The 23,098-nt window shown below is 44.5% G+C and overlaps 2 protein-coding genes across 5 annotated transcripts in view; both read right to left on the bottom strand.

Annotated features, from left to right (window-relative positions):
• Positions 1-58: 58 nt before the first annotated feature.
• On the bottom strand, positions 59-4,154 carry cnr1 (cannabinoid receptor 1). Of its 2 annotated transcripts, none has more exons than XM_084699697.1 (2): positions 3,899-4,154; positions 59-3,040 (listed from the first exon to the last, which is right to left on the bottom strand). In XM_084699697.1, the coding sequence occupies exon 2, from the start codon at positions 2,912-2,914 to the stop codon at positions 1,532-1,534; it is 1,383 nt and encodes a 460-aa protein (XP_084555823.1). In that variant the 5' UTR covers positions 2,915-3,040; positions 3,899-4,154; the 3' UTR covers positions 59-1,531. The 2 variants fall into 2 exon arrangements, with proteins under 2 accessions (XP_084555823.1, XP_084555824.1); XM_084699698.1 differs by having other exon boundaries at positions 1,403-2,962; positions 3,899-4,024.
• Positions 4,155-14,211: 10,057 nt separating this feature from the next.
• rngtt (RNA guanylyltransferase and 5'-phosphatase) overlaps positions 14,212-23,098 on the bottom strand; it is a 69,289-nt gene continuing 60,402 nt past the window's right edge. The window contains exons 16-18 of one of the 3 annotated variants that reach the window (XR_014758470.1): positions 15,920-16,043; positions 14,623-15,362; positions 14,212-14,392 (exon numbers count right to left, since the gene is read on the bottom strand). Coding sequence is in view for 1 of the 3 variants with exons in the window: in XM_084700083.1 (XP_084556209.1) it covers positions 15,196-15,362; positions 15,920-16,043 (291 nt within the window). In the remaining 2 variants the exon portion in view is untranslated. Of the gene's footprint in view, positions 15,363-15,919; positions 16,044-23,098 lie in introns of those variants that run through there. The other 2 variants (XM_084700083.1, XR_014758471.1) reach the window with 2 other exon arrangements.

The raw sequence follows: 23,098 nt of genomic DNA, 5'->3' as shown, positions 1-23,098 counted from the left end.
CATATTCTCAAATGGGAAAGACAATTACTGTAATACTGTAACATTGAAATAAAATGTGAAGATTGAAAATGTTTTTATTAAGTCACAAGGTATCACAAATATACTGAATTCAATCAAATCCACTTCATGATGAATGCAAATTGAAACTGTCACACATTTATAACAGTTCTAGTGTGGCCAGCACACAGCGTTAAACTCACAGCTCTAAAGAACAGTGTTCAAGTGGTGGCCTGTTATATTGGCACTGAAAAAGAACTATTTAGGTTTGAAGTAGGTACAAAACCATTTTTTAACACTGTACAACTGTTTGGTTGACATACATTTTTTCCGTCAAAGACATATCACTGTATTCAACACACTGCAAGAAACAAGATAAATTAGAGAGATGCAGTAAGTAAGACCTCTTTGTGCTCTACCAGTTCTGTAGAGAAGGATTGAGTTTGGCTCAATTTACATATTATTCAAAGTAACCATAATGTTATTTCAGCATTTCAATTCAGAATATCAATGGTTCTGTTTTAAAGTTAATATGGATAAAGTTCCCATTTAGATTTCTGTGATTCTCTTAACTTTCAAAACCACTTTTTATGCTATTTCTGTACTGTGCCAAAAAAATCTAGTTACAACAATCTTTCATTCAATGCATCCATCTATACAAGTCTCAAAGTAAACCACAAAAGTATTTTATTGTCATTTTTATGTTTAATGAATCGTTACACAACACATTTCATATATATAGCCTGGAAAAAAATGCTATATTTTCTATGGTACATATACTAATATCTAGATCAGCGATTCTCAACGTTTTTTTTTTGTGCCAGGTTTGAAGTTAGTATCTAGGTGCTTTTGTTTTGACCTGGCCATGGCTCAATTCCATGTTCACCTCTTTGGCCCTTACAAGTACAACAACTACTCTGTATCCGTTTCTTAACAGACTGGTACCAGTCTATGGACTGGGTCAGAGAAACACTGATTATGACAACATAAACTATGAATATTCAAAAACTTCTGTAGCCCCTTACCCCATGGATGGAGATATTGTTTCAGAACCTGAATTCACCGTACAAAAATAAAATAGTTCTTCATAAATTCACCATCAATATCTACAAGTTGTAGACAGTAAGCTTTGCTAGTTAATTCTTACACATTAGTTGCAACACATTAAGGTCCTGTTTCCCAGACCCAGACTAGCTAAATTTTTCTTTATTGGAGATCCTTCATTGTAAGGAAAATAAATTACACTTAGCGCTCAATCTGTGTCTGAGAAATTGACGTTTTGAGTCATCAATTCTTTATCATAGAATCAAAACAATTTGGCACTTCGGCACTGGAACACAATGTACTGGCACACTTCATAATCATAAAATGATGTATACATGAAAACCAGATCAAATTCAATTTCTTGACAGTGAATGTTTCTCTGGTTAAAGCTCTTGTTATCATTATCGATAACATGAGCTTGATAATGCCATGATTGTGTGACAACAATTGACAATTAGTTTGAACAATATATTACTGTGGCCATGACCAATTAGACAGCTTCTGCGGAAGTCTCCGTTGACACAGACATTGTCACTTTGGCTATTTTCACAGTGGTCTTCACACAGCTTTCTGCGGCTCTATTGGCTGCGATGTGTGCATTCCGGTTCTGGCAGTCCGACTCCAGGCTATTGTCAAGCTGTTGGGTACTGCCTCTGCACGCCTGGCAGGAACTGAGGAAGGCATGCCTGAGGTCCTTGCTCCTCAGGGCATAAATGATTGGGTTGACGGTAGAGTTGAGCAGGCAGAGCATGCTGCAGAAGGCAAATACAGTCTTGATGTCGTCGTCCATGCTCCAGAAGAGGTCATAGACCATGATAGCCAGCACGGGACCCCAGCAGATGACCAGCACTACCAGGATGAGCACCAGTGTCTTGGCCAGGCGGATGTCCATGCGGGCCTGCTCAGGCCGCGCGGTCTGCACCTTGGTCCCGTCCGCTGAGTAAACCACCAGGCTCTTCTGGGAAGTGCGACTCAGCATGCGGACAGCATGGTGGTGAGCCTTCCAAAGGATATACATGTAGGCGTAGATGATGAACATGACCAGCACGCTCGTCACCCCGATCCAGAACATCAGGTACTTCTTATCAATCAGTGGGAAGAGATCTGAGCAGACCGAGTTGAGCTGCTTACAGTTCCAGCCCAGCAGAGGGAGCACTGCGATAACGATGGATATAGTCCACATCACGCAGAAGGCGATGACTGCCTTGGTCCGTGTTACGATGCGCCTGTAGGCCAGTGGCCTGTGGATAGAGATGTAGCGGTCGATTGCGGTCAGGAACAGACTGCCCACAGAGGCTGTGAAGGAGGCGATGACCCCACCCAGCTTGAAGAGAAAAACATTAGGACTGTCCTTCCTGTGGAACACATGGAAGTCCAGGAAGCTGTAGACGAAGATGACGCTGCCCAGCAGGTCGGCCACGGCCAGGCTGCCTATGAAGTGGTAGGAAGGCCGGCAGCGCAACGTGCGAGACTGCAGGATCACACAAAGCACCACCAGGTTCTCCAACACTGTGAAGGTGCCCAGCGTCAGGGACATCATGGCTACAGCCAGCTGCTGGCTGGGGGTGAGGATCATGAAGCACTCCATATCCATGAAGTTCTCTCCACACTGAATGCCGCCACCCTCGCTCCTGTTACCAAACAAGTCTGTGGCATTGGTGGGGAAGAACGGAAGGCCTCTGATGAGTTCCTCATCTGCAGGCACTTTACTGCGAAACGCCGAGAGAGGCTTCTGCAGCGCGATCCCACTCTTGGTGAAATCAGCATCGATGATGGGATCGTCGTAGCTGGCGTCATTGGAGCCCAAGAACTGAAGCCCTGAGGTAATTGTCCGGAAGGTGGTGTCTGCCACACCGTCCAACACTGACTTCATGGCTGCGCAGAAGATGAACACTGTGTTCTAAGATGGTACCTGGTCCTCCTACAAAATGGTAACAGAAATGTTTGTGGGTGGTTTTGAAGCCATGGCGTTGAATGAGTGAGGACCCAGAGGAAGCTTCTGTTTCAAAGCAAGCAAACAATTGAGATGAGATGAAAATGAGACATGTTTACAATGATGCAATAATGATGCAATAAACATAAATAAATATAAAAACTAAAATAGTTAATTTTATAATTATATAAACAAATGTCTCTGTTTATGAAATGCTTAGGCAGTTATATTTTACCCCATGGGCAGTTTTTTCCCTGTTATTATAGTTATGTGCCACAGGATGGTGTTGTGTGGCAGAATAACCTTACTAACCATAATTGCCATGGTACTAATAAGGATAACACAAACATATATAAAAATGTAATGTAAAGTAATATTTTTATGTATTTTGTTGAGACCCAAATGTCAAAGAACGGGTAGTCGAAAGCATAGCAGCCAAGAATTGAACATCGTTCGGATAAAATAAATGTTCTCTTCAATTGTTTTGAAACAATTGACTACGTTCATTGTTTAACCGTTTTTTTTAAATAGATTACAATTTTATAATAATGATGCCGATAATGCTATTATTTGACATTACCTGTTGTTCAAATTGACCAGTAACTCATCAATAATCTTTGTGACAATCGGAAATATTTATAATAAAGGGAAGTTGAAGTTGTTTTTGTCAGTTTGTCAGGGCTGGCTGCTGCGTCGCCAATAGATATCAATTGAACAGTAAATGATGTGTAATTAAAAAGTAATACAATGTGACTAAATGGTAGGATTTAAGATAGTAATCACAATTCATGCAAAATATACATTTAGTCAGGTTTAATATATAAAGGGTTCCAGGCAAGTGATATGAGCATGCAAGCAGTGGTATATAAGCATCCTTATAGTCCATATAAACTGCTCAAACCAAAATAATGAGATATAATTTACCTTCACATCATTCGACCAGGTTCGGAGAATCAATTGCATCCAAACAAAAATCCAATCCTGGAGCGCACACCTGAATACACAAATCTCAAAAAAGATGAAACCAACAAACACACTTCATAAAGTGTTTAGAGTTTCTAAAATAATTGTATTGTGTCTTTTACTGATAGTGTTTTAAATACGTTTCAGCTCTTTCAGTTCTTTGTTTCTTGACCCCTCTTGATGCGCACCTCCTCATATCAGACTGCTGGCGTTGTCTGAAGTCTCTCTCACTGTGTATACTTATGAAGCATTGCTTTTGCGCGCTCATCACGTGCTCCGGAACCTATCTAGTGATTTCTATGGACAACCAAAGAAGCCGTCAAGAGTTAGAACAGGGTGCGCATATACTGTGCAAAAATCCCAATGCGCAATCCAAGAGAACATTTAAAAAAAAGATGCATGTTCTGTACAATTCTACTTTTGCAAGTTTGCAGACTCACGGGCATTGATCACCAGATTTTAACTCTGCAAAAATGTACAAATGCAATAAAATATAATAAAATCGATATATCTCCACCAATCTCACGCAATATTTATACTTGTCAAATCATAGTAGCTCAATTAATCTCAACCGAATTGTAATTTACTGAATGGCCCTATGCTCTATTTACTACATGATTTGGCACATAGAGCAGGGCGAGAATCCTCTCGGGGTTATCATGAGGATAATTGATTTGATAAATTAGGCAACACTATAGGCTACTACAATTATCCTAGCCGCATGATGGTACTAGCATGAGAGCTGCTCGAATAACCAATGCCCTTCTATGGCTCTGACACAAATTGTTGTCCTTAGGAGAGAAGAATCCTTATTGAGGCTGAAGATCAAAGGAGAATCCCTGCTGATGGCTCAATTTCCCATTTTATAACCTTGTAAACGATTAATCTCCTAGGCTTCTGACAATCAGGAGATTTAGGGTCTGTGTATGTTTGATACCCAGTGACAAGAAAACCTTTCTGATTCACAAGTACAAACTATCTATGGAATTGCGTTTGTAATCTGAATTTGAACAGACATTTTTAGGCAGTTTCCATTGTTGCATTGTGCGCACGTATCAACACACCACCAAACGGTGCAATAATGAGAAAACTTGCTCTGATGACACAGGATCCATGTTCTGGACTTGTACTTGAGCATAAGGTAAGAACACTAAAAATATGCAAACATCTCACTGTCTGTGATCGTTCGTTACAGACCAAGTTCATGCCTCGCAAGACAAAACGGACTACTGATTGGTCACAGACAGAAAAGTGTAAAATGAATTGTCGTCTGCCCATCCTGAGAGCTGAAGTGTGATTGTTGCCATTTGATCCAAATACTCAAAATCCTCAATCAACCGTGGCTCTGGTCCAGTTTTCCATCAACACTGTGAAACTGTGCTTTAAAACATGGCTGTCTCCTGCCCCTCTACAAGCAGGGTTCTACCTTCTCCACATCTCTAAATGTTTTTTGAATAGGCCGTGGGTGGCGGAAGAACCAAAGGCTGCAATTGACAGCACTAAAAAAAAGTCGTTCTTGATGAGTGATAGGTTTTATTATTTCTAGTTTAACTCATCAGCTGCTGTTGCGTTTTCCACTCCATGTATAACTAGATAAATACAAAAAGATGAGCCTTTAAACTCATCCATTAACAAGACAGAAATAAAAAGGATTAGCAATGTGATACAATCAAAATGTATTGACAGGAAAGGGTCAGTCTCATTCTATAGCTAATTTTCCTTTCTTCTGTAAATGACGAGCTACAGTGCTTAAAACCTTTCCAGCCTTTATATAACAGGACTGAGGATAATATCCACTAAATACAACAGCAATTTTCTCTGCGCTGACTTGACATGCCTAGCAGATGGACCAGGAAGATGACAGGAACACACTCTGTCATCGGGCTGTTATCCCTGACACACCCTGTCTCCTGTGTCTGGCTGTTATCCCTGACACACCCTGTCTCTGGACCAGCCAGGTCTCTGTAAAGGTAACAGACTCCTCCACTCGCCCACAGCTGTGTTCTAACCCTCACAGCTCCACTCACACCTCTCCCTGGCATAGAGAGGGAAGAACTAGGCGAGCAGAGAGCAGCAGCATTTGATGTATTCCACCCTTTCGCAGTTCTCCTAATGCATCAATGAGCCCCTCATCAATCTCTCAGGCTAGCTGGGTTTGACGCAGCAGATCTGTCTCGGGTGCTTGCGTTACCCCAAACCTGGTTTCCCCTCTGATGGGAGAAATCATGTTCGCCCTCAATCTGAGCCACACAACCTGCTGTGTTGATACTCTTCGTCCTTGGTAGGAACCAGAGTGAACTGACACCAATATGGCCAATTCAACTGCACGTTCCCTGGAGCCTTCCATTATCTCTGATCAACGTATGCAATCACAATGGCATTCAGAGATGTATGATTTATTTGACGAGGTGTTGAAATATAAAATCTTATGATTCTACTCTTATTTCTTTGGACGTAAGTATTGCAAGTGCACAGAAAAAATAGTATCTTTCTTCCAGGCTGAAGAAAATGCTGAGAAAACTATAGAGGGACAAATGAGTTGGTATCTAGCGCAGCCATAAATAGCTTCTATAGAGCCATCATCCATTTACAGTTCCACAACTCAAGATCCATGTTTAGTTCATGACAAATTACAGTTTTCTTAAACCCTGTGATTAATCCACCAACCTTTTGTCGACTCCCAGAATAACTCAGTTCAACTATTCTGCCCCTTGATGCGCAACAACGTAAGTCAAATTCAACAAAACAGTTATTTGATAAAGAAAGTACGAACATCTGAAGATTATTCTAAATTAGCATTAACACTATAGAAGGCTTATAGAGGCTCCACATCGAAGCATTGACTAATGCATAAAATGCTACAATTCCATAATAAATAACTTTATACACACGGCATATTATTGATTATCTCCCCCCAAAATTAAGCACCGAACCCTTTAATGTGATATCATCAGAATGAAAGCTGTCGGTGGCTTTGTCTCTCCTTTGACTGTATTTTATGATCAAGATCCTGCAGGGGAGCACATTCGACCTTGATAGTTGAAGATGTTTCATCAGGTGACACAGGACTTGAGTTGTGGATGTTGTGAAATACTGCTGCTGATGCAGTAGTTAATATGGCAGGTCTTTCTACATGTGAATGCAATAAACTGATGTTTTTTCAGATTTACACACACACACACACACACAAGTTAGAGCATGCAAACAGCTGATTCTGCGTTTCTAAACCTCCATACCAACGAGTCGTCAATCACACTCATAAACGTGTTTATTTTTATGTCCGACGAAATGGTGAGGAGCAAAATTAATCAATAAACGAAAACTAGGCTTTATCATATCAATTTCATTGCTTTCCACGTGTGAGAAATAAAAGGTTAGTAAATTAACCTTAGATCTATAACACACAAAGACAAAAAGGAAACTACTTGTTTTAGGTAAGTCAAGTGAACCATGCATCAGGAGACAATAACGAACGATGAACAGAAAACATCTATGATTCAGTTCATCAGTATCTCTTCATTTACTTTATTGTCACTGTCTCCTTTATTGTCACACTGGAACAAACAAAGCATTAGAAAAAGTATTGGCTTTGCCGTATGGCTGCTTGGCAGTTTCTCGGTAGAGGACCGTGAGTGATGGTGGAGGTCTGGAGATGTTAGTGGCAGTGTCTGAGTTCAGCTCAGAAACCTGTCAGCAGTCACAGGGTCCCATCTGTTGCTGCCTTCCATAACACAGCACACCCACTAGATCACAGGAAGGACAGGATGAAAGTCACCATGGCAGTCACCATGGCAGTCACCATGGCAGTCGCCATGTCAGTCACCATGGCAGTCACCATGGCAGTCACCATGGCAGTCACCATGGCAGTCACAGCCAGGACAGGCCCCAGTAGGATAAGACAGCCCACCGCCTCTCCCAGCCCACCCCGGCAACGCCTTGGATGTGGCGTTGGCATGACAACCGCAGAGGATTCAGGCGCCTGGTCACATGACGCGCACCGTGTTGATAACACGCTACAGCAGAAGAACATGATATGTTTCACATGACAAAAGCGTCTAAATTTAGCACAACGTTCAGAATGGTGGGCCAGACAAAAACAGGAATTAAAGTATTTCCACACAGGTCTAACTGTCTGTCTTATCTTGAGGCTGAACAGGTTTCAAATGGCTTTGTTTTCCCACTTCCAGTACTTGAGGATCTCACCGGCGTTCACAAGTCGGTGCTCAACTGAAGCACCGTGGCTTCTGAATCCCAAAAACATGAACGTGAGAACCTAACTCTGGTGCCATGGCAACAGGGTCCATGCAGATGGGATGTTGATGCGTCTCTGTCACACAGAGACGGGCTCCCTGGCTGACAGCCGTGCCTGGCTGGTCCCTCCCAACAGACGACATAACACGAGCAGCACGAGCACTTGGTGTTCAGCTCCGTGTGGCATCTGCTCTATCGATCAAGTAATAATGCAGCCCTGTGATCGTTGAACTTCCCTGGTCTGTCATGTTAGGAGGCACAGACATCCTGTAAAGTGTCAACTCAGTCAGCACAGTTAGGTCCACAGGAAGAACAGAGAAGGATTATTTCTTCTATATTTCCCCCTGTTTCTTTTCCTTTTAGCTGAATTCCCTGGATGATGCGCATTGTGGGTCCTTCAGGGCTAAAAAGAAAACCTAATTTGCTGATTCCCTTTCTTCTTTTGATCAGATGTTGTTTTAGGGAGGTGTTGCTCTCCCTTATACACCATGGCTGGGGGACATTTATCAACGCCATTAAATATTAAATGACCACAGACACTACTAATGTAATATGATCCCTGGGATATTGGGTTAGAAGAGGTTCTTTGATGGGGCTATGGGCAATATTAAGGCAGGGAATTCAGGGTCCAAGTCCTTATTACAGTATAATGCCATAACTCAGATCAACGGTACTTTGTCTTGCTTCTGCACAGAAACACACAAAAGCCCTGTGCAATTGGCACACAAAGCCTCTTTCTCTCCAAATCCATTTATTTCTTGTGCATCATTGAAACTCCCCCACAAAGCTAAAATCTTACTGGAATTTCCCCTAGAGCCTGCCGATCTCAATGCCAGATATTTGTAAATGTGTCAGAGAGGGCAATTTCAAACATTTCTTTCAACCCTATTCTCTGTCTTTGATTTCCTTTCTTTCACTCGCACACTCACTCCTCCTTTCCAGTCTTCGTACTGTACGTATCCTGTTAGTACATCATTTTCATAGACATGAAAAACTCATCCATGTTGATAATGAAACATGGTAACTGAGCACTGAAGATAAAGCATGCCAGTGTTTTATTCTATGTTGTAACCCACATATTTAATCATGACATTCTCAGATCTGGCTTTTGATATTCCAAACATGCCTGTGTGTGTAGGAAGCTTTGAAAATCATTCCAGCTTCGAATTAGAAAAAAAGAAGATTGTATTGGGTGAATGGCTTATTCCCTCCAAAAGTACTTTCTGGGGGATCAGAGGGTCTGGAAATGATATTACGTCTTGACATTCAACATCTGCTAACAAAGGGGGGTGGAACACAACATGACATAGACAAATACACCTGTTCAGGTAACATTCAGCTCGGAGGGGAACTTGTCTAATGATAGTGAGTATAGACCACAGTGAAGCTGAGCGTCCCTTCACAACCATGGCAGCATTCAGTGACAAAATCTCCAGAACAAAAAACATTATGGCATTAATACCTTGGACAACAAGCCCTTGAGGTGATTCCCATTAAATGTAACTTGGTTGTAATCTCAGCGGTCTGCCCACACTGGGATCTCTCCAGACATTACACAGCTACAGAATCAACAAAAAAACAGGACACAGGTAGGTGGACACAGAACACAGGGAGGTGGACACAGAACACAGGGAGGTAGACACAGGGAGGTGGACACAGGGAGGTGGACACAGAACACAGGGAGGTGGACACAGGGAGGTGGACACAGGGAGGTGGACACAGGGAGGTGGACACAGAACACAGGGAGGTGGACACAGGGAGGTGGACACAGAACACAGGGAGGTGGACACAGGGAGGTGGACACAGGGAGGTGGACACAAAAAACAGGGAGGTGGACACAGGGAGGTGGACACAGGGAGGTGGACACAGAACACAGGGAGGTGGACACAGGGAGGTGGACACAGGGAGGTGGACACAGGACACAGGGAGGTGGACACAGGGAGGTGGACACAGGGAGGTGGACACAGGGAGGTGGACACAGGACACAGGGAGGTGGACACAGGGAGGTGGACACAGGGAGGTGGACACAGGACACAGGGAGGTGGAAACAGGGAGGTGGACACAGGGAGGTGGACACAGAACACAGGGAGGTGGACACAGGGAGGTGGACACAGGGAGGTGGACACAGAGCACAGGGAGGTGGACACAGGACACAGGGAGGTGGACACAGGGAGGTGGACACAGGGAGGTGGACACAGAACACAGGGAGGTGGACACAGAACACAGGGAGGTGGACACAGGACACAGGGAGGTGGACACAGGGAGGTGGACACAGGGAGGTGGTCACAGAACACAGGGAGGTGGACACAGGGAGGTGGACACAGGGAGGTGGACACAGAACACAGGGAGGTGGACACAGGACGGTGGACACAGGGAGGTGGACACAGGTGACAGCTGGGAAAATCTATCTGATCACACCTGATCAGTCACAGTCGCAGGATCAGCTTGGGACAAGCTGCTCTCAGTCTTGATGATCACAAGCCTAATGTGAGTCATAAGGTTGTGTGCTCTCGTTTTCACACTGGAATTTGTTCCATTACAGCCCCAAATGAAAATTAGGAATCATAGAAGTTGACTTAAACAATGGCAGTAGCAGGGATATGACCTTGAGTCTGCAGTGAACAAACATAAACCATCTGAAATGACTGAACTTCAGATATACTTGAGTGATAAACCAATAAGCAGAGTGTGAAAAATCAACACACACACACACACACCCACACACACACACACACACACACACACACACACACACACACAGCCACCGTCGCTATTCTCTGAAAGTGATCCGGCTAATTCACATTGTTTAAAAAATACTCTATGACCATAAAACGTATCGTACACTGGCTCGGTCTTCCAGCCGACACCCCATTAACAGCTGTCTGGTGTGTATTCATCTTCAGTGCTATACAACAGAGGCACTTAAAGAGCTAGAAATCTTCTTCCCCTTCTTAGCATTTCAAAAAGACATCCTTGACATTTTGGTGGGAATTATTGTATGGAGCAACAAGGCACCTGCTGGTCCCTAATTGTTATGCAAATCTAGCAAACCAGTTTTCAGCAAATGCAGGATTAAAGTGCCATTATCACAGGAAAAAAAGCAGTCCGATATGCAAAATAACTAAGTGCAATATGCAAAATAAAGCTGTCTGTGCTTTCAATTCACAATCCACCCTTCATGGAAGTATTTTAATGTATTATCACAACCACAGTGTGGACAACAAAACCTTAGAACAAATAACTTAGAAAAAACAACCGTAGACTCCCAAAAGACTCTGAAAACACTCCATGTTTGGCAAACACGCACCCACCCCCCTGACATCCTCCCCCAGTCTCTCTATTCATCAATCAACTTAACATAAACCAATGAACAAACCCCAGTGGCAGAAACACACTACAAATACCACAGTGGCAGAAACACACTACAAATACCACAGTGGCAGAAACACACTACAAATACCCCAGTAGTCTCTCTCATCCAGCCCATTACAAACCCATCAGAGCTGCAGGAGAGTCTCTCCCATGCAGGTCAAGAGCCTGCAGACCCCCAGGCTGTTACACCCCCAACCAAGACTGCAAACAGCGGGAAATGTTTTAGGAATGTCATGTTCGTACAAGAACATGCGTACATTTCTAGTCATACGGTCTCATAGCTGTGTCGGATAACACATTCACAATGCGTGAGGAAGCAGACGGATTTCGTATTTGCTCAGGGGTGGTCACCACCACTGAATGAAATTCAGCACCTGTTGCTTTCAGAGTGGTTAATCTAGTTAATCATTCCAACATACACACTGTCTCCACTGGTTGTCTCATTAGTTACATTAGATAAAGGTCATCTTATGTTTTATTTTTCTCCAATATTACCTTTTTGTTCAGTCATCTACCATGCAGGGCAGACATTACTAATGCTGAACAGTTGGTGTAAACGTCTAATGACTTTCTCATGCAAATACCTTTCTTGTGGTTTGATTGCACCTGTTTGAAACCAATACATTTTCTGCAGAGGAACATAATTAAAATCATAAAAGTGGAAATTGGAGTTAATTGGCTAGTACCGGTATCTCCTTCAGACTCAAATGAAAATCTACATTAAGGCCCAGTCTTCGGGAAAGTCTGTGTTCCCTTTTAGATGTAACCTACTCAAATACTTTCTACGGCCTCTCTGCCTACGGGAAGCCAATGTGAACACAAACGATGTTCCTGGTTGAGTGGAGTACAGTTACGAGGGCTTAAGCGCTGGCATGCATGTGTAGCAGACATGGACCACTACCAAACGCAACAAAAAAAAACTAGCTTCTCATTGGCGCGAGCGGCGTGTGCTTATACCGAGGAGTGAGTTTAGCCAATCCGCATCGGCTACACAGGGACCTGGATGAGCCAAGCCATGCTCACACACGATGTGGAGGAGTCGTGACAGAAGCAGAGTGATCCTGCCATGCCCATGTTGATGCCCGCTCTGAGTCGGATCCTGCTGCCTGGCGGAGCAAGCCAGCTCAACGGCTGGTCGTCGTGACAAGCTGCAAGCCTGAGAAGACTGTCACACTTAAGGCTATAGTGTGTTAGAAGCACTCTGTTCAAAAACACATCTCATATTCGATGGTTAACTCAGCCTATTTGAAAATGAATGCGTGTCTCTGTGGCCCAGGGGCGTAGACATAAACCTCTACTAGGGTTTGGGCCCCTATTCGTATCCTTTTTTTCTTTTCCTTCTAGCTTGGTGCGCAAGCACTGCGCTACTAGGCTGTAGAAACCCCCCCTTGCTTAACCCCACTATACAACAGTTCAGGGATGCAAGTTTGATAGCCTAATCAGCTTTGGCAGGGACATGAATAACAAAAAAAAATATATATATTTTTTTAAGCTTCATGTAATATTGTATATGTTTTAGTCCAAAGTAGATGATCGGTAGGCTTATCATTTAGAAACTATCTTTAGTTTTGTAATGTCCTCTTAGCCTACCTCAACTCAGACTTGTGTGTGCTGCAGGGACTGTGTTGTGAAGAAGAGTGGACATGGTATTCTGCAGGCAGCAGTTTGTGTTGTCAGTTAAACACATTTACAAGCGTTGATTGGGATACTGCGTTTATTTTATCCCGGATTATCAATATAAATTAATGCATTGACTAATAAAGTAAATTGTTCAAACTCAAACTTTAGATTTTACTGGGGCAGAGCAGATTTATACTGGGGCACGTGCCCCCAGTAAAAAGGGTTTAACAACGCCCCTGCCCTGGCTTCTTGAGTTTGACACTGAAAGATTAATGCAGTTACGAATTCTAATTTCAGCTGGGGTAATTAGGCCACACCAGCCTGAGCAAACTGAAGACAAACGCATGATCATGGCTTCAGGGTTAACTTATCCCCATCTGTATTCCAAGACATTTTCCTAGGTGGTGCACATTTATCATCAATTTATCATCAAGTTATTCTTACATCACCAATACAACCCTGTCTGTATTGTCCCTCTCACGGCATGATCAAAGGTGTTGGGCTCATTTTAAATGTAAATGATGCCATTCTTGCACAGCTTTGATCCTGACCAGCATGTGTTGATCATTTCTGGCCTCGGCCACAGCAAATGAAGTGTGTATATGACAAGGCTTCGATGCTGAGGACCAGACACCCTCCTGTGTGTCACCGGTGTGAACTGGTGAGACTCACTCCTCAGGTATGTAATGGGCCACCCGCGTCAATGAACAGCTAGCTTTTCTTTGGCGTAGCTGGTAGTGGTTGCACTCGGCAGTCCAGAGGTGGCAGGTTCGACTCCCAATGGCAGTGAGCAACGGCCCTGGCGCAGCAAGACCACGTCCGTTCCATACCCCTAACATGTGTCTGGGCAGTTACCAGCAAGACAATAAAACAGGTAGTAGTTACTGAAGTATATGTCAGAGCCCACACATATTTACTTTAACTTGAGTGAAGGATATGTATTTTGTCCATCTTTGAAACACACACACACAGTTTTGTGGGCAGCTTTGTACCATACAACCTTTAGAAAATAAGCAGGACATTAGTCACAATAATAGAAAAAGTTCTACTCTTTTATATAAAAATATTTTCCCTTTGACATGTATTGCTTTAATAAATCAAACCAAACAACAAATGTTCAGATGCTAATCACCATGACGACACCTGCAGGACGTCCCAGGAGCGGTTAAGAAAGCAGAGCGCACGTATGTTTCCATCCACGGAAACTAAAACCTTTGGGGGAGGAGAACAAAGACCTACTGCTATTGGTTCCAATGTAGCCAATGACATTGTCATATCAAAAGACCACCACGTTATGGATGCTTTTGTATATGATGACATGCAGAGACGTTTGTTTCAAAAATATCAAAAGTCAATCGCTTGTGTGTCGAAAGCATTTTAGAACACCACTTCAAACGTCATGTGATGGGTTTTGGCTTGTGCGTTCCTTTATTGAACTGTACCAAGATGAAGTGGACGAGGATGACCAACACTGGGGTTCTCTGGTCTCATCACAGCCCCGACACCTAACTGCCAAACTAAAAATAAACAACAAAACAAACAACTAGACAAAACATTTACTGAGATCTTCATCAAGATCTGCATAGTCAGGTGTGGCTGTATAACATCGATTCCACTGTTGCTGGGTAGATTAATCGGGATCGCTCTCAAAAAAGTAAATAGACAATAAATTAAAAAACAAAACTAAACCTTTATCCATCGTTAGAATTTGATTTTAATGAGAACGATAAGAATTAAAGCTAAGACACTATGCAGGATACCTAACAGAGTCTATACAGTCAACAAGATCTTAAGAAAGTCTTGTGTTAAAAGAGGCCTGAGTGTCTATCAGAGGTTGACAGACCCTCGGGGAAGAAGGGCTTTTTCAGAAGTCTGTGTCCTTACAGGAAGCAGGAGCAAGTGCCGTAGCCTTGGAGGACCTTTTACCAGACACAAACACACTGGTGCTCAGGACCAGTTTGGCCCTGCGGTCCGGGCCCGGCTCGGCCCTGCGGTCTGCACCCTCCTGCTGGGCTCTAGGGAGAGGCCCGGTTGGGTCTTTTGGGGGGTGGTGGGGGCATGAGCTCTGCGTCTGGGTCGGGGGGGTGTTTCCGGTTCTGTGTTTGGGCTCCCTGGGCGCAGCGGTCCAGAAACTCAAAGAGGATTTCCTTAGTGACGGGATGCTGGATGCTGTTGCACACAGCTGGAACAGAGAGCACACACACAGGAAGTTACCGCAGACCTGACGACAGGCAGTTCCTAGGCCTGGCACACATACACAACATAGGACTTGAATGCTATTTTTGCTTGTGTTAGTATATTCAACAATTTCTATGAAGAAGAAAAAAAAAAAAAAAGTTAGCCAATAGCATATGCAACTTGTTTTAAAATCTGTGGCTTGACTCTTAAGATTCACAACTATTCTTTTGAATACTTTGTGAATCAATAAAGTCACTTGTGGATAGCACTCTAAGGTACAATTTACTATGTTTTGGCATCTCTGATATTTGCAGCTAAAGTAACAAAGCACTTTGTCTCACTGCTTTATATATTTTGGTAAACATGCTGGGAGCAGTTTTGAATCAAACAGAGAAACACTGCATATGTACACTCAGTAATGAGAAGCACAGCAGTTGAAGTGAGACAAGATGTGCCTGAAATATAAATGAACCAAGACATTAATATGATGGGCCCGAGATGGAGGGGGCACATCTGAATAAAGATGGCTGCCGGCGCACACTGCTGGGCAGGCTTGCTCACCCATGGCTGTGTCGTAGGAGTTGGGGAAACTCTTGTCTATCCTCTGTCGCATGAACACCCACGTGTTGTTCACGAACGTGCACTCGATGATCTTGTTGTCGTACATTTTCAACTCCTTTGTGGCCTGGAGAAAAGGGAGATAGAGAGGAGATAGAGAGGAGATAGAGAGGAGATAGAGAGGAGATAGAGAGGAGATAGAGAGGAGATAGAGAGGAGGAGATAGAGAGGAGGAGATAGAGAGGAGATAGAGAGGAGATAGAGAGGAGATAGAGAGGAGATAGAGAGGAGGAGATAGAGAGGAGATAGAGAGGAGATAGAGAGGAGATAGAGAGGAGATAGAGAGGAGATAGAGAGGAGATAGAGAGGAGGAGATAGAGAGGAGATAGAGAGGAGATAGAGAGGAGATAGAGAGGAGGAGATAGAGAGGAGATAGAGAGGAGATAGAGAGGAGATAGAGAGGAGATAGAGAGGAGATAGAGAGGAGGAGATAGAGAGGAGATAGAGAGGAGGAGATAGAGAGGAGATAGAGAGGAGATAGAGAGGAGATAGAGAGGAGATAGAGAGGAGATAGAGAGGAGATAGAGAGGAGATAGAGAGGAGATAGAGAGGAGGAGATAGAGAGGAGATAGAGAGGAGATAGAGAGGAGATAGAGAGGAGGAGATAGAGAGGAGATAGAGAGGTGGAGATAGAGAGGAGATAGAGAGGAGATAGAGAGGAGATAGAGAGGAGATAGAGAGGAGATAGAGAGGAGATAGAGAGGAGGGAGAGAGGAGATAGAGAGGAGATAGAGAGGAGATAGAGAGGAGATAGAGAGGGGGAGATAGAGAGGAGATAGAGAGGAGATAGAGAGGAGATAGAGAGGAGGAGATAGAGAGGAGATAGAGAGGAGATAGAGAGGAGATAGAGAGGAGGAGATAGAGAGGAGATAGAGAGGAGATAGAGAGGAGGAGATAGAGAGGAGATAGAGAGGAGATAGAGAGGAGATAGAGAGGAGGAGATAGAGAGGAGATAGAGAGGAGATAGAGAGGAGATAGAGAGGAGATAGAGAGGAGATAGAGAGGAGATAGAGAGGAGGAGATAGAGAGGAGATAGAGAGGAGGAGATAGAGAGGAGATAGAGAGGAGATAGAGAGGAGATAGAGAGGAGGAGATAGAGAGGAGATAGAGAGGAGATAGAGAGGAGATAGAGAGGAGGAGATAGAGAGGAGATAGAGAGGAGATAGAGAGGAGATAGAGAGGAGGAGATAGAGAGGAGATAGAGAGGTGGAGATAGAGAGGAGATAGAGAGGAGATAGAGAGGAGATAGAGAGGAGATAGAGAGGAGATAGAGAGGAGATAGAGAGGAGATAGAGAGGAGGGAGAGAGGAGATAGAGAGGAGATAGAGAGGAGATAGAGAGGGGGAGATAGAGAGGAGATAGAGAGGAGATAGAGAGGAGATAGAGAGGAGGAGATAGAGAGGAGATAGAGAGGAGATAGAGAGGAGATAGAGAGGAGGAGATAGAGAGGAGATAGAGAGGAGATAGAGAGGAGGAGATAGAGAGGAGATAGAGAGGAGATAGAGAGGAGATAGAGAGGAGGAGATAGAGAGGAGATAGAGAGGAGATAGAGAGGAGATAGAGAGGAGATAGAGAGGAGATAGAGAGGAGATAGAGAGGAGGAGATAGAGAGGAGATAGAGAGGAGGAGATAGAGAGGAGATAGAGAGGAGATAGAGAGGAGATAGAGAGGAGGAGATAGAGAGGAGATAGAGAGGAGATAGAGAGGAGATAGAGAGGAGATAGAGAGGAGGAGATAGAGAGGAGATAGAGAGGAGATAGAGAGGAGATAGAGAGGTGGAGATAGAGAGGAGATAGAGAGGAGATAGAGAGGAGATAGAGAGGAGATAGAGAGGAGATAGAGAGGAGATAGAGAGGAGATAGAGAGGAGGGAGAGAGGAGATAGAGAGGAGATAGAGAGGAGATAGAGAGGAGATAGAGAGGGGGAGATAGAGAGGAGATAGAGAGGAGATAGAGAGGAGATAGAGAGGAGGAGATAGAGAGGAGATAGAGAGGAGATAGAGAGGAGATAGAGAGGAGATAGAGAGGAGGAGATAGAGAGGAGATAGAGAGGAGATAGAGAGGAGATAGAGAGGAGATAGAGAGGAGGAGATAGAGAGGAGATAGAGAGGAGATAGAGAGGAGATAGAGAGGAGATAGAGAGGAGGAGATAGAGAGGAGGAGATAGAGAGGAGGAGATAGAGAGGAGATAGAGAGGAGGAGATAGAGAGGAGGAGATAGAGAGGAGATAGAGAGGAGATAGAGAGGAGATAGAGAGGGGGAGATAGAGAGGAGATAGAGAGGAGATAGAGAGGAGATAGAGAGGAGGAGATAGAGAGGAGATAGAGAGGAGATAGAGAGGAGATAGAGAGGAGGAGATAGAGAGGAGATAGAGAGGAGATAGAGAGGAGGAGATAGAGAGGAGATAGAGAGGAGATAGAGAGGAGATAGAGAGGAGATAGAGAGGAGATAGAGAGGAGGAGATAGAGAGGAGATAGAGAGGAGATAGAGAGGGGGAGATAGAGAGGGGGAGATAGAGAGGAGATAGAGAGGAGATAGAGAGGAGATAGAGAGGAGATAGAGAGGAGATAGAGAGGAGGAGATAGAGAGGAGATAGAGAGGAGATAGAGAGGAGATAGAGAGGAGATAGAGAGGAGGGAGAGAGGAGATAGAGAGGAGATAGAGAGGAGATAGAGAGGAGATAGAGAGGGGGAGATAGAGAGGAGATAGAGAGGAGATAGAGAGGAGATAGAGAGGAGATAGAGAGGAGATAGAGAGGAGGAGATAGAGAGGAGATAGAGAGGAGATAGAGAGGAGGAGATAGAGAGGAGATAGAGAGGAGATAGAGAGGAGATAGAGAGGAGGAGATAGAGAGGAGGAGATAGAGAGGAGGAGATAGAGAGGAGGAGATAGAGAGGAGATAGAGAGGAGATAGAGAGGAGGAGATAGAGAGGAGATAGAGAGGAGATAGAGAGGAGATAGAGAGGAGGAGATAGAGAGGAGGAGATAGAGAGGAGATAGAGAGGAGATAGAGAGGAGGAGATAGAGAGGAGGAGATAGAGAGGAGATAGAGAGGAGATAGAGAGGAGATAGAGAGGAGATAGAGAGGTGGAGATAGAGAGGAGATAGAGAGGAGATAGAGAGGAGATAGAGAGGAGATAGAGAGGAGATAGAGAGGAGATAGAGAGGAGATAGAGAGGAGGGAGAGAGGAGATAGAGAGGAGATAGAGAGGAGATAGAGAGGGGGAGATAGAGAGGAGATAGAGAGGAGATAGAGAGGAGATAGAGAGGAGATAGAGAGGAGATAGAGAGGAGGGAGAGAGGAGATAGAGAGGAGATAGAGAGGAGATAGAGAGGGGGAGATAGAGAGGAGATAGAGAGGAGATAGAGAGGAGATAGAGAGGAGATAGAGAGGAGGAGATAGAGAGGAGATAGAGAGGAGATAGAGAGGAGATAGAGAGGAGGAGATAGAGAGGAGATAGAGAGGAGATAGAGAGGAGATAGAGAGGAGGAGATAGAGAGGAGATAGAGAGGAGATAGAGAGGAGATAGAGAGGAGATAGAGAGGAGATAGAGAGGAGGAGATAGAGAGGAGATAGAGAGGAGATAGAGAGGAGATAGAGAGGTGGAGATAGAGAGGAGATAGAGAGGAGATAGAGAGGAGATAGAGAGGAGATAGAGAGGAGATAGAGAGGAGATAGAGAGGAGATAGAGAGGAGATAGAGAGGAGGGAGAGAGGAGATAGAGAGGAGATAGAGAGGAGATAGAGAGGGGGAGATAGAGAGGAGATAGAGAGGAGATAGAGAGGAGATAGAGAGGAGATAGAGAGGAGATAGAGAGGAGATAGAGAGGAGGGAGAGAGGAGATAGAGAGGAGATAGAGAGGAGATAGAGAGGGGGAGATAGAGAGGAGATAGAGAGGAGATAGAGAGGAGATAGAGAGGAGGAGATAGAGAGGAGATAGAGAGGAGATAGAGAGGAGATAGAGAGGAGGAGATAGAGAGGAGATAGAGAGGAGATAGAGAGGAGATAGAGAGGAGGAGATAGAGAGGAGATAGAGAGGAGATAGAGAGGAGATAGAGAGGAGATAGAGAGGAGATAGAGAGGAGGAGATAGAGAGGAGATAGAGAGGAGGAGATAGAGAGGAGGAGATAGAGAGGAGATAGAGAGGAGATAGAGAGGAGGAGATAGAGAGGAGGAGATAGAGAGGAGATAGAGAGGAGATAGAGAGGAGGAGATAGAGAGGAGGAGATAGAGAGGAGATAGAGAGGAGATAGAGAGGAGATAGAGAGGAGGAGATAGAGAGGAGGAGATAGAGAGGAGATAGAGAGGAGATAGAGAGGAGATAGAGAGGAGATAGAGAGGAGATAGAGAGGAGATAGAGAGGAGGAGATAGGGAGGAGATAGAGAGGAGATAGAGAGGAGATAGAGAGGAGATAGAGAGGAGATAGAGAGGAGGAGATAGAGAGGAGATAGAGAGGAGATAGAGAGGAGATAGAGAGGAGATAGAGAGGAGGAGATAGAGAGGAGATAGAGAGGAGATAGAGAGGAGGAGATAGAGAGGAGGAGATAGAGAGGAGATAGAGAGGAGATAGAGAGGAGATAGAGAGGAGATAGAGAGGAGATAGAGAGGAGGAGATAGAGAGGAGATAGAGAGGAGATAGAGAGGAGGAGATAGAGAGGAGATAGAGAGGAGATAGAGAGGAGGAGATAGAGAGGAGATAGAGAGGAGATAGAGAGGAGATAGAGAGGAGATAGAGAGGAGGGAGAGAGGAGATAGAGAGGAGATAGAGAGGAGATAGAGAGGAGATAGAGAGGAGATAGAGAGGAGATAGAGAGGAGGAGATAGAGAGGAGATAGAGAGGAGATAGAGAGGAGATAGAGAGGAGGAGATAGAGAGGAGATAGAGAGGAGATAGAGAGGAGGAGATAGAGAGGAGATAGAGAGGAGATAGAGAGGAGATAGAGAGGAGATAGAGAGGAGATAGAGAGGAGATAGAGAGGAGATAGAGAGGAGATAGAGAGGAGGAGATAGAGAGGAGGAGATAGAGAGGAGGAGATAGAGAGGAGGAGATAGAGAGGAGATAGAGAGGAGGAGATAGAGAGGAGGAGATAGAGAGGAGGAGATAGAGAGGAGATAGAGAGGAGATAGAGAGGAGATAGAGAGGAGATAGAGAGGAGATAGAGAGGAGGAGATAGAGAGGAGATAGAGAGGAGATAGAGAGGAGGAGATAGAGAGGAGATAGAGAGGAGATAGAGAGGAGGAGATAGAGAGGAGATAGAGAGGAGATAGAGAGGAGATAGAGAGGAGATAGAGAGGAGGGAGAGAGGAGATAGAGAGGAGATAGAGAGGAGATAGAGAGGAGATAGAGAGGGGGAGATAGAGAGGAGATAGAGAGGAGATAGAGAGGAGATAGAGAGGAGGAGATAGAGAGGAGATAGAGAGGAGATAGAGAGGAGATAGAGAGGAGGAGATAGAGAGGAGATAGAGAGGAGATAGAGAGGAGGAGATAGAGAGGAGATAGAGAGGAGATAGAGAGGAGATAGAGAGGAGATAGAGAGGAGATAGAGAGGAGATAGAGAGGAGATAGAGAGGAGGAGATAGAGAGGAGGAGATAGAGAGGAGGAGATAGAGAGGAGGAGATAGAGAGGAGATAGAGAGGAGGAGATAGAGAGGAGGAGATAGAGAGGAGGAGATAGAGAGGAGATAGAGAGGAGATAGAGAGGAGATAGAGAGGAGGAGATAGAGAGGAGGAGATAGAGAGGAGATAGAGAGGAGGAGATAGAGAGGAGGAGATAGAGAGGAGGAGATAGAGAGGAGATAGAGAGGAGATAGAGAGGAGATAGAGAGGAGGAGATAGAGAGGAGGAGATAGAGAGGAGATAGAGAGGAGGAGATAGAGAGGAGGAGATAGAGAGGAGGAGATAGAGAGGAGATAGAGAGGAGATAGAGAGGAGATAGAGAGGAGATAGAGAGGAGATAGAGAGGTGGAGATAGAGAGGAGATAGAGAGGAGATAGAGAGGAGATAGAGAGGAGATAGAGAGGAGGGAGAGAGGAGATAGAGAGGAGATAGAGAGGAGATAGAGAGGGGGAGATAGAGAGGAGATAGAGAGGAGATAGAGAGGAGATAGAGAGGAGATAGAGAGGAGGAGATAGAGAGGAGATAGAGAGGAGATAGAGAGGAGGAGATAGAGAGGAGATAGAGAGGAGATAGAGAGGAGATAGAGAGGAGGAGATAGAGAGGAGATAGAGAGGAGATAGAGAGGAGATAGAGAGGAGATAGAGAGGAGATAGAGAGGAGATAGAGAGGAGATAGAGAGGAGGAGATAGAGAGGAGATAGAGAGGAGGAGATAGAGAGGAGGAGATAGAGAGGAGATAGAGAGGAGATAGAGAGGAGGAGATAGAGAGGAGGAGATAGAGAGGAGATAGAGAGGAGATAGAGAGGAGATAGAGAGGAGGAGATAGAGAGGAGGAGATAGAGAGGAGGAGATAGAGAGGAGGAGATAGAGAGGAGATAGAGAGGAGATAGAGAGGAGGAGATAGAGAGGAGATAGAGAGGAGATAGAGAGGAGATAGAGAGGAGATAGAGAGGAGATAGAGAGGAGGAGATAGAGAGGAGATAGAGAGGAGATAGAGAGGAGGAGATAGAGAGGAGATAGAGAGGAGATAGAGAGGAGATAGAGAGGAGATAGAGAGGAGATAGAGAGGAGGAGATAGAGAGGAGATAGAGAGGAGATAGAGAGGAGATAGAGAGGAGATAGAGAGGAGGAGATAGAGAGGAGATAGAGAGGAGATAGAGAGGAGATAGAGAGGAGATAGAGAGGAGATAGAGAGGAGATAGAGAGGAGGAGATAGAGAGGAGATAGAGAGGAGGAGATAGAGAGGAGATAGAGAGGAGATAGAGAGGAGATAGAGAGGAGGAGATAGAGAGGAGATAGAGAGGAGGAGATAGAGAGGAGATAGAGAGGAGATAGAGAGGAGATAGAGAGGAGGAGATAGAGAGGAGATAGAGAGGTGGAGATAGAGAGGAGATAGAGAGGAGATAGAGAGGAGATAGAGAGGAGATAGAGAGGAGATAGAGAGGAGATAGAGAGGAGGGAGAGAGGAGATAGAGAGGAGATAGAGAGGAGATAGAGAGGAGATAG

The sequence above is a fragment of the Hypomesus nipponensis genome, chromosome 6, assembly GCF_054491055.1.
Source record: "Hypomesus nipponensis isolate SF chromosome 6, ASM5449105v1, whole genome shotgun sequence".
Lineage (NCBI taxonomy): Eukaryota > Metazoa > Chordata > Actinopteri > Osmeriformes > Osmeridae > Hypomesus > Hypomesus nipponensis.
The sequence above is the reverse complement of the archived record's forward strand: the minus strand, read 5'-3'. Positions and strand labels throughout refer to the sequence as shown.